The 14,173-nt window shown below is 36.6% G+C and overlaps 1 protein-coding gene across 2 annotated transcripts in view; it reads left to right on the top strand.

Annotated features, from left to right (window-relative positions):
* Positions 1 to 3,579: 3,579 nt before the first annotated feature.
* The window catches only part of gabra6b (gamma-aminobutyric acid type A receptor subunit alpha6b), a 38,344-nt gene continuing 27,750 nt past the window's right edge, over positions 3,580 to 14,173 (top strand). The window contains exons 1-7 of one of the 2 annotated variants that reach the window (XM_042007704.1): positions 3,580 to 3,904; positions 4,059 to 4,177; positions 4,504 to 4,571; positions 5,452 to 5,672; positions 7,222 to 7,304; positions 7,669 to 7,812; positions 8,050 to 8,202. In XM_042007704.1, the coding sequence (XP_041863638.1) occupies positions 3,816 to 3,904; positions 4,059 to 4,177; positions 4,504 to 4,571; positions 5,452 to 5,672; positions 7,222 to 7,304; positions 7,669 to 7,812; positions 8,050 to 8,202 (877 nt within the window). In that variant the 5' untranslated portion in view covers positions 3,580 to 3,815. Of the gene's footprint in view, positions 3,905 to 4,052; positions 4,178 to 4,503; positions 4,572 to 5,451; positions 5,673 to 7,221; positions 7,305 to 7,668; positions 7,813 to 8,049; positions 8,203 to 14,173 lie in introns of both variants that reach the window. The other variant, XM_042007703.1, reaches the window with a different exon arrangement.

Raw genomic sequence — 14,173 nt, 5'->3', positions numbered from 1 at the left:
GTCTGAGTCCCAAAGTTTTTAGATGACTAAGTTTAGTGGAGATGTTTTGCAATGATTTCAGTAACTTTGCATCCTTAAATTAAAGTCTTAATTTGTAATCTTTTTTAATGCAACATTGCATAAACTTCATTCAAACTTCACCCAAAATCTTTGTTGTGACTGTCTTCAAGTGACATTTAGGGAAAATGACCAGAAATTCCTTGCATTTCTAATTTTGCTAACGCATTCAGTTCTTAACAGTCTTGAAACACACGCACGCACACTCACATTGCACCACACATGCTGTTTTTTTCTACTCTAAGTGGTTACCATAGATACCACATGGTGAGGCTCATGAAGTACAGTGGGTCCATCTCACGTGGGAGAAATCATGTATTTATAGAAGCATTGTGGTGTGGCCAGAAATGAGTTTCAGACAATGCACTTTTTGAGTAATAACAGAGGATGGAGTGAAGCAATTTAAAAAGAACGCTGTACAAGTGTGTCGGTAGTGACTTTAGATTGTCTTTGCATCTGCTCTTAAGTATAATTAAAACATAGTCTGATATCAGAACTGTCCGTGGTGCTGAACCAAAGATATACAGTAGAAGTTACAGAATATTCCAGTCTTGAACAAGGTACTTTTTAACATAATCTTTTTTTCCCCTTTAATATTAACTGCTTCACAGTAAGATAATTATAATAGTATATCAATGTCAGTCAATTTTTAGGGGAAATATTTAAAAACAAGAAGCATGCTGCTTATTTCTGGTTCTGCCACCTCAGACTTCCTGATTCCTCAAAAAGTCAGTGTGTTTGAGGACATTTCTTGCATTTATCTCTTAGTTCTGCACACAATTCCTTACAAAGCTGCTGTACGTGTCCTAGGGAATATCAAATACAGAGCATATCATGACATATTCAATTAAATCCTATTTTGTTGAATAATGAACTCATTAACAGATTTATACTGAAGGCATTTTTTCTTCATCAAAACACACTAGATTTGGAAATAGGTCCCCTTATCTTCTAAGTAACTGTACCTACCAAAATGACATAATTGAATTCCTTCCCAGTGTGGCATATGAGGTGTATTGTTCTCATGGAATGAGGCATACCTAATTGCAATCCATCATAATCACTCTGCCTTTTTCATCTCAGTTGAGAGCTTAATGAATGGTTAAGTGATTATATTTTGTAGAAATATTGTCTGTTAGATATAATGACCTCCTATTATTTGAAACTGTTCACTCGACATAGGCTTTAAAAACTAATGACTAATTACAATGAAAGTATGAAGTGAACCAGATAGAACTGTGAATAAAATGTTAGTGTTCGCCATGGCAGGATAATCAATAAAACTTGTAAAAGGATTCACTAGAGCTGAGTGTTATTACTGCTGACTCTTTAAGTTAGAAGATTAATATCTTCTTATCCAACAATCTGCTTCTACATGGCTCCCAGTTTAACCAGTCTAACCATCTTTTTTTTCTTCTCCTGATTGTGGATGTTTACATACTAAGACAATTTGCCCCGGACAGCTAACCAGGTGAAAACAAGCAGACAAAAAAGAGATATAAATGTGAATGTAGATGTTAAAACAGATTTTAAATCATGGTTGACCTATGCAAAATATTTATACTTAAGGAAATGCTTCATGCATGTGTACATCTCTCTACTCAGTGTAAACTGAATGGAGCTTTTAATTAATGATGTGTCTAATAAATTGAGATTAGCATTATTTGTACAGATGTGTCAATTGCTACTTAGAGCAAACAGCTATAAAGTGGATTAAAAAAATGTGGCAATAGTAGGTATCATGCAAGCTTGTGTGTGTGTGTGTGTGTGTTTATACTGCACATGTAAGCCTTCACTTGTTTGTAATATTGTACGCATTGCTAAACGCACTAAGCACATTCTGCTCACAGAAGAGCAAAATAAACTCGTCGTTGTCTGGGATCATCCACAATCTCAGCTTGTGCCAGCAAAGTGAATGAGGTCAGAATCCTCTCGTGGTCAGTGCACTCTGGTTGGTCAGATGGCTCGATGGGATCAAGGTGATCATGACACTGAGGTCAGATGACATTTTCCACCAGTCAGCAGAGAAACTTAAACTGCCAATGGTCAACATCTAATGCAGTGCTCCCTGAAAAACAACTATGGTATTTATTGTTGCTATAGCTTTTCCACTGCTGTTGCTCCTTCTTTGTGTACATCTAACAGCAACAGACCTAACGTTTAAATTATTTTCAAACAAGCTATTTCTACCACTACAACAACTGTGTTACTATCTTTACTATAAATTGGAACTAGCATGCCCAGCAAAGCTGCTGGTAGGTTTCCACAATGTTGCACCACAACAGAACTGGCTGTTTCACTCTCTCTTTCTGTGTGTCTGTATATATATATATATATATATATATATATATATATATATGAAGCTCAATACACCAAATAATGCCTTAGCAGCATTGTTATGTTGTTTTATCCTCTCTGGAACATAAAACTCTAAATATGGTTAATCTGTAAGTGATCCATTGTTGTTTATTTATGATTTAAATATTTTGACAGTATTATATAACTTGTGTTTCCAGTACAAAGAGACCAGAGTTGAGGGATTATGTTGTGCAATCAGCCTTCACATTATAATGCTGTCAGAAGAAAATCCTATATTTTCTCTCCCTCATATGAATTATTGATAATATGACTATGATACCACTTATAATGAAAAAGTAATGCTATGCTGAAAGTATTCTAGCTCATTGATCACTGAAGAGAGAAAACTACAGACACTTGCTGATGTTGGCCAAGAGAGCATTAGAATATTTTTTCTCCTGCAGGAATTCTTGTCTTGTCCTTTTTTTCTCAAAGTTAGGGTTATGTTTACTGCAGGAGTTCTGATTTGGCTTTTTTCACAGTAGTAGTGCTGGAGCTGTGACTATCCTTCCCACACAGTGCCCATGTTACTTGTAACAGAAACCTTTAGATTGACTATCTCTATCTTATAGTAAATAAAGAATAAAGAATACAAGAGAAGAGACTTGATCCTTTGCACTTAGACAACAGGCTTTACTTCTTTTAGTTGTTCTTTTTTGTCATGACTTGATACCATTGAAGACTGCTGGATGAGCCACTGAAACCTCCACTAAGCACCAGTGAATATGATGCAATTTCTTTAAATTTGTTTTAGCCACAGAGCAAGAAAAAACAAGAGGGAGTGCAATAGCTGACTTTTTTAGTGTGGTATACCCATTTGTTCATGGTCTATAGAGTTTGGAGGTGCACTAAATGCACCTACCACCCACTCTACTCAACCTCCCAACGACCATATGAATCATCCTTAATCTCTAGTAGCAATTTCCATTTTTTATTTATTTATTTATTTTTTTAGGAAATTGTTTCTGAAAATTAGACCTAATGCAATAATAATAATAATAATAATAAATGAGTCTATATCCACTAACATGATCATAATGCATTAGCAAGCTGTCTCCCTTTCTACTTATCCCCCCTCCTCTCTCTCCACGTCTTCCCATCGGTCTTCATCAAGCACAATCAGCAACCGTTGTTATTACCATCAAACAAAACATTCAAGTTGCACTTAAAACCTGTGCATTTCTTGCAAAAAAGCTTTGTTCCGCTAAGTCCCCCTCATCCTTCCTCTTCACTCTCTTGAAAACTCTTTAGGTTTTTCCAGCTGAGCGATTCAGGCTGATGCGGGCGCAACCGCACTAGAGGGGAAGTCAAGTCGTGTTGGACTGGCGCGATATCCTCGCACGGTTTACAACTAAAGGCAGACGTGACCCGCAATTAATCATGCTCCTAAATAATGGAATATGCTGATTGTAAAAGTTGACCTGGGATTTCTAGTTGTCGGGTGTTTGAGAGGCATGGCTTTCCTTTTAACTTGCTCATTTCTGTTTTGGTGAGTATGGCAACTCTTCTCTGCTCGTTCTCGGACTTTTACGCACGGCAAACGCAGAATGTGAAGAAATGTGCAGCTGAGAAAGTCTGTGTTTTGAAATATTTCCTTATCTCCAAGAGCAAGCTGTTATCGATGTCTGTGTTTTTAGTTACAGTGCGAGTAGTGTTTGGGGAAATCAGCACAGTGAGACCAGTATCTATTTGGATAACATCACGCGCATATTGGATAGATTACTGGATGGCTATGACAACAGGCTGCGACCTGGATTTGGAGGTATGCTAATGACCGAATCTTACTAGAATTTATTTACCATTATCTAATCATTCTTTGCTTTGTTATTTCATCTCCCAGAAGATAAAGTTTCACTTCTTAATTTTCATTTAGCCACTGTGCAGTAATTATGAAATATCACAGATTTTGTGCCATTACAAAATCACCTAACTATTGTAATTCCTTTTTAAATGAAAACACATTAGTGTTGATATTACTATAGAAATGAACACTAGATAGCATACAGCTTTAGTTTGAATAACTTTATGTTGTGAAGAACATTCAGTGTTTGATCAAAAGTCAAAACAACTATTATCCTCCTGCTGTAGGTCCTGTCACAGAGGTCAAAACTGACATCTTTGTCACCAGCTTTGGACCTGTTTCAGATGTGGAGATGGTATGTAAGCCTTACTGAGTGCTAAAATTCTGACTCTAAAAAAATAGACAGATTCACTGTCATCCACATGCAAACGTTGTCCAAAATAAGCTATTTTAAGGAAATAAAAATGTACAGTTTGTGCAGTAACTCTAAGCATATAGTCTTAACTCGTGGTTTGCTCAGCCTTCATTATTCCAGCATTTGGGCAGGATGTCATTAGTAGAGCTTAGGATTTTAATCTGGTTGACAATCCCTCTGCCAGAGAGGCAGAGAGAGATGTAGCTGATGTTGGGATGGGATAGGCTGGCTACTCCTGCCATGGGATAGGCTGAGTGATGTATGTCTTTTGTGCTCTTCACTGTGTAGGCTTTAGATACTGTTTGACAGCTTCGAAAACCTCTGATAAAAACCTCTAAAACAAGTTTATCAGTTCAATAAAAGAGCAGAATGAAATTGTTTTAGGCTTTAGATTGACGGTAAAGATAAAATCAACTTTTTTTCCCGTTCTTAGTTGGTCTATTAGCTAAAATTTTAAGTTATTTTTTCAAGGACACAAAATAAGTACAACTAAAAGCGATGCAAAGATCTAAAATGAAAGAAAATAACTATGATGCCTGTTGTTTTTTCTTATTCTTTATAGATAATCCAACTTTTTAGTTTTAGAACCAACTGTACAAGAGTTAAAAAAAAGAACAAAAAAGAAAATAGAAAGTCATTCTACTGCCAATCCTCCATCATGCTGATTCTATCGAAACCATGGCTCATAAAACCATCTGCCACTCTCTCCAGGGGTACTAGATAATAATGGCATGAGACAGTAGATGCTGGAGGAGCACCATCAGCAGTAGGAATGATAGTAAAAGCAGAAAATAACACACACTCTAACCCTCCCACCCAGGAATACACCATGGATGTGTTCTTTCGTCAGACTTGGATTGATGAACGATTAAAATTTGAGGGTCCAATAGAGATCCTGCGGCTCAACAACCTGATGGTCAGCAAGATATGGACGCCTGACACCTTTTTCCGAAATGGCAAGAGGTCGATCTCTCACAACATGACCACCCCCAACAAGCTGTTCCGCATCATGCAGAACGGAACTATCCTTTACACCATGAGGTAACAGTGCTGGACACTGAAAACCAAATCCAGCCAAGACCGGAATAGAGCACAGACCTGGAAAGCAAACTGAATAAACAGACATCCAATAATATAAACAGATATGAAAAGAAATGAAGAATGCCATTCCAACAAACAAGATGTGTGCCAACTGATGCTGAAATCAGGTCTTGAAAGCAATGCAAACAAACATGACTATAGTTTTGTTCCAAAAGCAGATACATATAAAAAAATGTCTTAGTGTCATATAATATTTAAAAATAATTAGATTATCTGAGTGGATATACTCTTTAGATTAAGATTAACTGCAAAAGCTTTGCATAATCTGTTCATAAAAATATTTTACAAAGCATTAAGGTATTAATGTCTACTGATCTGAATGGCCCACCTAGCTGAAACCACATAAAGTAAGAAAGATAAAAGACCGTTAGCGACACTAAACATTTAATGACAAACTGACAAAGATTTGCCAGATTTTCTCTATGAAAGTTCAATGTAGACTTCATGTTAAATTCCTGCTAAAACTATTAAGTCTTTTGACTCAAAAATGTTTTGATTGGTATCTGCAGAATCAACCTTTACAAAATGTGGTCAGCAACTTTGCATCTATAACATATAAATGTATAGCAAATTCATTGAATCACCTTTATGAGTGATAAATTATTAAATAAATTGTGATTAATCATCCCCATCTTTTTATATACATGAGGCATTTCTTCAGAGTTCTGACCTACTTAGCAGCAGGATTTGCTTATTTTCATTGTCCATCAGGTTAAAAAGATAAAAAAGGGGGGAAACTAAGCTGCTGCAAGTAATTAAAACAACACTAACAACAAAAATATACATATAAATAAAAGTGCTTCGAATGCACTCAGATTTAGATGAATGCCTTTTCAGTGGATCTTTAATTAGAATATTTAAAGTGAATCTTTGTTGAGCTGCATTATCAGAAATAGTGATTTTGTCATGTGCTTGTATGTAAGACTTTCAAGGACACTTGATTTTGCTTTAAATGTGTGACCAATATTCTGTTGTAGTTCGTGTTTTTAAGCTATAGTTGATGTGCTTTTCAGTAACTGCTGAAATTAATTTACTATATTTGTGCAAGCTATAACTACAACATTTTGAATAGGAGAGCTTTTATGTTTTATTTTTGATTTTATTTTTGCACCCACTTATTTCCTCTTTAGTTACTTATGGTGCTTTGTATATAAGTCTTAGCAGAAAATTTGTCAGGATGTGATTATATAAAAGTCAAACCAGAACCTTTTGACTAAGACTGACTCAAATTTCCATGTTTTCCAGAAACTTAAAATAAAAATATATCTTGACCAAGTTAATTTTCATGAATTTTTTCAGTCATGCAACATGATGTTAAAATGCTGTGATCATTTCATTGATTTCTTTCAGATCAGGATGTCTTAAATGATTATAGATTTTCTGTCAGTGTCAGCCAATGTACAGAATGGCACCGAAACAGCAGCCATCACTTAGCAAGTGTGTGAAATATAAATCAAACACTCATTTAAACTCTTCTTCATTCTGACAGATTAACTATAAATGCCGAGTGCCCCATGCGTCTGATGAACTTCCCAATGGATGGTCATGCCTGCCCACTCAAGTTTGGGAGTTGTGAGTCTGTTTCTTTGTAAACCATACTGGTTTGACAGATGGTGTCACACTCAAAAGATCACTTTGTCACTCAGTAACTGAATATCTGACAAGATATCATCAAATATTTCATTGTGAAATGTAGCTTACTTTTCCCTTGGGAAATGAAAATAAACACACTCATTATTTAGTATGGTGGGTTATGTAATTCTATGCTTATTTATTTATTTAGATTTCAGATTTTTTAAAAAGCTGGAGCTCTTGATAAAAGTTTTAGTTTCAAATCCCAGAAGGTAAAAAAATGTTTTCTTTTTTTTTTCTAATTGAAAGAGCAAAACATTGACTGAGTTCTTGATTGATTGAGTTCTTCCTCCATCTTGTTTAGATGCATATCCAATCAGTGAGATTGTGTACACATGGAAGAAGGGACCTTTGTCTTCTGTTGAAGTGCCACAGGAATCGTCCAGCTTGCTGCAGTATGACCTTATTGGTCAGACAGTATCAAGTGAGAGGCTGAAGTCCAACACAGGTGGGCAGAACTTTTTTTTTTTTACATGTTCTGGAGCATGCTACAAGAAGCTCAATACAAATCCTTTATTGGTTTTACTACTGCAGTGAAAAGAAGCTTTACTGATACACAGTAACACATTTATATGCAAGTAAAAACGTGTAGGCTATCTGTAAAGATAAATTCTGATTATACGGAGCAGTTCTAAATCCACGTATCTTTGACTTTAACAAATGTCCTTGGTGTGTGCTCGTACAGGTGAATATGTTATCATGACCGTCCACTTCCACCTTCAAAGGAAAATGGGTTTCTTCTTGATTCAGACTTACATTCCTTGTATAATGACTGTCATCCTGGCTCAAGTTTCTTTTTGGATTAATAAAGAATCAGTTCCAGCTCGGACTGTATTTGGTAAGTTGTCTATACAATAATTTTACTCATACAGAATTCTTTTTACTGGCAATGTGACTTTCAAACTTACTTGTGAAGTAAAAAGGGACAGAGATTTAACACATTCATTTGACTTGGAAGGAAATATTTGGAAGATTTAAGATAGATCTTGTTTCATTTGCCAATAATGGCAGCCATATGGTCTCACAGATAATTGAGGCTCTTTTCTAAAGATATTTGTTCTCTCCACTGTAAGCATGACATCAATAGCTTTAAACTGAAATATGGTACAGGTCAAATGGAAAGTATGTGAACTCTGTGATGCAAAAAAAAGTCAATCGTTTTAAAAACTATGCATTTACATCATCTGTTATGGCTTAGCTTTTCATATTTTGATCAGAGATAGAAAAATGGATTTCAATATGTCTTCATCCATCTAAACTCAGTTTTTAATTACTTCAAGTGGTCAAAACCAAAATTATTTCTTTCTGGATTTCCACTCTGGAGTCAAGAGATGTGTAGTTAGAAAGGCTTGACAGAGCCTATGGTTTACCCCGCTTAAAGGTCCCATATTATGCAAAATTCACTTTTTAATGGTTTTGGAACAGTCATACTGGTCCCCCCGCATGTGTAGGAGACCCGTAAGTGTGAAACTCTTTCAGGCTCTCTCTCTCCCCCCTGCTCCACCTCTAGGGAAGTAAGCGCTGAAATGAGCTTGTTTGAAAGCGTGTACGTTATGACGTCATAAGGGACAATAACCACTCCCCACAGAGCGATGGATCCGTCTACCGGCTCTCAAAGCCCGCCCTCTAAAAATCACCTAGCGCCCAGTGTTTTTCCTTTTCGGCAACCCTCGTTAGCGGACATGGCTAAGCGACAGAAGCACTGTTCTGTTTGTGGCTGCATAAATGAACACGAAAACGTTTTTTTACTTCCATCCACTGAACCCACGAGGACTGAGTGGATTAATTTTATTTTTGGAGGAAATGTACCCGGAAAACTTCCAAAGGTTTTGCATGTCTGTGGCCAGCATTTCAAAGAGGACTGTTTCCACAACATGGGGGCATGGAAAGCAGGCTTCGCCAACCGTTTGAAGCTGAAGCCAGGTTCAATACCAACTGTCCGTGACACAGCTGGAGAGGTAAGAGCAGTACTGTTAGTCTTCTTGCTCGAACTTCTTCAGGAATGGGTTCCGGTGTTCCGGCGTTTGTTTATCCTTCACTACGCTGTAATCAGCGTCTAGTAACCGCTAAGGCCTAACCTGTCAATCACCTCATGACGGGCGATGCGATGGGCAGAGCCAACAGCTGAGCTGCTCCACCAGGGTTCCGCCCACCATAAACGGCACATTTCTGAAGCTGCTAAAAAGAGGGAGGTGAAGAGAAGCCGCTGCACTCAAACTGAGGGTCGATTTGTCCATACCATGGCGGAAATATTTCATTTAGATATTAATGAATGGTCTCAGATTGGGAATAAAGTGTATAATATGGGACCTTTAAGTTACAGTACACATGCAGTGTTGACTATTTTGTGACTGTTTTTTGACTGCAGAGAATAAATAGTTTGATGAGGCGAATGGACTAAGTTATCCCATATGTAGCATTAGCCTCCTCAGCAGTGTAGCAACGTATTTGTTAATCTCAGTTTTGTTTGGTGAAAAATGTTGCTGGTGATCCTCAACTCTTTATCATCTTGACTCTGCACCACATCAATCCACATAGGATCCCCTGAGTGTAATTATTCATAATAATTTGTTTTTTTTGAGTAAGTGTGCAACTCTTGGACCTCCAGAATGTGCTAGCTGCATGTTGCCATATCTGTGATGGTGTCACATTTCTGCTTCACTCTTTACTAAATTAACCCAGTATTTCTTGTTCTCGTTTTATATCTGGAATTCAAGTAAACAACAAAAGTTTTGACATCAAGGGAATATTTGATTATGTGATGAAGAAACAACGGTTGGCTAGCTAATTACTAGTTCAAAGCTAATCCATCATATCGGGTTAATCAATAACAATGAAATCTTCAGGATATGGATAGTTTTTGCTCACCATAAATGTTAAATTTTGCTGAATTGTGGAAATGTTATTTTAGATTCATTTTAGATGTCCTTAACTAATGAACTACTTAGTAAAACAGTTGTTACAGTTATTTTTGGGGTTAAAAATGTGCCTTCAGAATGCTTTAACTCCATAACGCCTGTTCTATAGATACATAGAAAGCTAATAACTGTTGAAAAACCAACATTTCTGCACCACATTATGAATCAAGACTTTGTAGAAATGATGTGTATGACCATTGATTAGACAGAGTCTGTACCAAACTGTCAGAACAATGAAAACTAGTGAAAAGCCTATAGCTCCACAGGCAAAATACTGGTTAAGATGACACTTTGTAGTCTGCTATGTTTTACTTTTTTGATGCACAGAACAGTTTTCTTCTTGACATATTCTATAAACATGGTATACCATGCTCACTGTCTTCAAGTAAGTCTTTAAAGGGAACTGATATGTCTTTCTTCTTTGTAGCAACATACTATAAAAGAGAATAAACTAATAAAGATGCTGCAGTCTCCATTGCAACATGTAGCTATTTTGCTGGGGAGGTACATGCAAACCCTGCAATACTTTGTTAATTTAGCAGGGAACTAATAATCAAACACAAACTTTAAGCAATCACACGTATCCCCATCTTTTGCGATCTGATTAATTCAAATGCACATATAATCCTGTACAAGAGAATAAAGACAGACAGTTATCAGAGTCTGTTCTAACCTCTCTTTATCTTCTTTATCCCTTGTCGACTGTGGTGGTGCTGAATTAATTGGGAATAAATGTCCTTTTTGAAATTGGTCATGCTAGGGCAGAGAGGGGGAGGATGTTTACTTGGTCCTCTTCCGAGCACTCACAGGTTCCGCTTGCTCGCATTACATTACGCTACAGTTGCCACCAAGCTTTAGCCTCAGGAGCAGAGAGGGTGAGAGACACTGAACCAAGACAGAGATACATTGAGAGGAATGTCGGGGACAAATAGGGACAAAGCTGAAAAAAAAAAAAAAAAAAAAATAGGGAAAACATGTGAAGGTACAAAAACAATGTCTTCAAATTTTAATTAAATTTCCCCTTTTGTTGAAAAAAAAAAAAAAATAAATAAATAAATTAACAAGCTACAGTTGGATGGAGGGACATTGCTGACTTGTAGTTTATGTGGTCTTCTGTTGTCTTAAGAAATAAACCACCAATCGAAACAAGTCCAAACACGTTTTTATAAGAGAAACATTAAAATTAGCATTGCAGTCGAGCCCCCATGTGGAAAACACATCTGTGGCAACTCATTAACCTCACTCAGTCTGCTCTTTCATTTCACTCTGTATTGGGTTTACAACTAACTGGGTATTCTAAAGTTTGGCTGTACACTTGGAAACACTGTGTAATTTAAGAGAGGTCACAAAAAAAGAAGGAAAAATCACTGCTTATGAGCCCCTAAAGCTTCAACTGATATGTGTTTATGTTAAACAGCCAAAAAATATTCTTTAGGCTTGTTTCATTAAATTTGTGAGAAGAGGAGAGAAGAGAAGAGAAGAGAAGAGAAGTACATTAAATCATACTATGCAGTGTGCTGGCTTGTCAACAACCTCTAAGAGCAGAGAGTCCCTTGAGCACAGGTCTTACAGACTTAATTGAGTGTGGCCTAATTTGTACCTTACTTTTTCCTTATAAAAGCACATAAATGCCCTAAGCATTTTATTTCTGTTCTGTCTTTATACTTCATCCCCCTCCCTCCTACGCTATTCTTTTCTCATTCTCTTGCCTCTCCCTCCTACCCTGACAGGCTTTCTTCCCATGTCCCTCTTCCTTGTTGCAATCATTTAACTGTGCCTGTGATTGAGGCAGTCAGCGTTGGTTGACTGTTGGAGGAGGTTGTATCTGGGATGTTGTAAGCTTTCACCACTGAAGTGCAGTGGAATGCTTTTGAGACAATATTCGATGCATTAAACCCTTCCATAACTTCCAAATCTGTTAATGAAAAATGAGCAACTCCAGCACAACAAAAGTAATGTAGGCCTGGACTTTGTTAATGGTAGTTTTTTTTGTTTGTTTGTTTTTTTAAGTGAGTTATTGACTCAACCTGAGCAAGACTGAGAAAAATATTTTTCCTCATGATTTAGAAACCTTTTTAGCTTGAAAACATACGGCACATAATCATTTATTGGTATCAGATTTACATCGAAGTTAGAGTATTTTCCTAAGTTTTCAACAGTTCAATAAACACTTCAGTATTTAAAACTATTAAGATATTAAGTTTACACTAATCTTTGATTAGACTTAAAGTGGATCTGGGATGATCATTTCCACTAATTTCATTTAATTGTCCACTTTGGCTATGTCAAAATTACTTATGCACCCAATTTAACTCCAGAATTTCTGGAGTTTGTCAAGTGAACATTGACCAACACATGCTACATCACCAACTTAACATTTCTGAGTCAGAACAGGGTCCAGAAAATAAAAGTGAACATCATGATTAACCTCCACAACAAAGACTATTACAACGAAGCTGTAACTATACAACGTTATAGATTATATAATCTTTCAGATCCTTGCCAAATCAATGTTTATTTCCATACTTTAGTGTTGATAGGTGCAGATATGGGGTATTTGGTAAAAAAAGGAAAATGAGGCAGTTTAGATCTGCAAAGATCTAGGAAGGTGATAATGCTTAAAAGTTAAGGATTTTTCTTTGTACAAAATATGTTATGTGCATGCAGGGTTGCTGTGCAAACCATGTCTGCTTGTGTGAGCAGTTTCTGAGCAGTTATATGAGCAACAAATGGTTCCTTTGTGAACGTGCCCTGTGAACACTTGTATCAAAACAAGTACTATTAGCTCCTTTGACTTTTCAGTCCATGCTTACTATGAACAAATCAAATTTAATTTATAAAGCACTTTTCATACATAAGTAGCACATAAGTGCACATACATAAGTGAATATTTTCCATCATTGACCAGGTTTTTAAAATGTTCTCTGAAGGTTATCTGAAGGCCATTACAGTTTACACGCCAGACCACTTGGTAGTGAGTGAACATATTAATTAGCCATTAGTTGGCTTCACTTGGAAAAATGACCACAGACAGATGCAGCTGAACCACTGGAGAAGGAGTGCATGCTGCGGGATTACCTCTGACAGTCTTGCCGACATCTGATCACTTTATTTGGAGAAATGTTCCCTGATTTGAAAACTTTGGTTGAAGTGGCGCTTGTAATCCAGTCCCAGTGTGGTAGCACAGCACAGATGCAGCCTGCAAAACATCAAAACAGCTGTGAAAAGACATCTGTCCGAGGAAATAGTCCAAAACCTCATGACAATTGGCTCTGCTGCAATCCCACTTGAGACATTTGATCACGCACAAGCTCGAATGCAATTCAAGTTCATGCAGACCAGGAGGACGGTGTGAGACTGTGTGCTCAGGCCACAGCAGGTGACCTGTTCTATTTTAGTGTGGATTTTCTGTTCTGGTAGTTTGAACTGGATTTTAGTTAACAATAAATGAAAATCAAAAGCTATTGAATATGTCTTTATTAACATTTAAAAAACTTAAAGTGATGGGTAAATATAGATTATGACAGGATTTTTATGACCCTGTCAGTCAAAATGATGGATAACAAAAAATCTGGCGCAACCTCTGAGTAGCACATAAAAAAATAAATAAATAAATACATAATAAAATGCACACAAAATCAATGTCTGCAAATTAGAAAGAACATCAAATAGCTATTTAAAACTCACACCTAATATTTCCCTCTCACAAACAAACACACTTAATAACAAAAATAATGAGAATATGATCTGATCTGTGAGGAAACGATATCTTCATAAAAAAAATCAATTTTATATCAAGAAAACAGGAAACAGTTTTACTTACAGCTTTAGAGACTTGTGACATTTTTATGATAGAACAGCCTCACCTTTTAGCTTTAAGAACCATAGATC

This window comes from Melanotaenia boesemani, chromosome 15, assembly GCF_017639745.1.
Source record: "Melanotaenia boesemani isolate fMelBoe1 chromosome 15, fMelBoe1.pri, whole genome shotgun sequence".
NCBI classification, from domain to species: Eukaryota; Metazoa; Chordata; class Actinopteri; order Atheriniformes; family Melanotaeniidae; genus Melanotaenia; species Melanotaenia boesemani.
The sequence above is the reverse complement of the archived record's forward strand: the minus strand, read 5'-3'. Positions and strand labels throughout refer to the sequence as shown.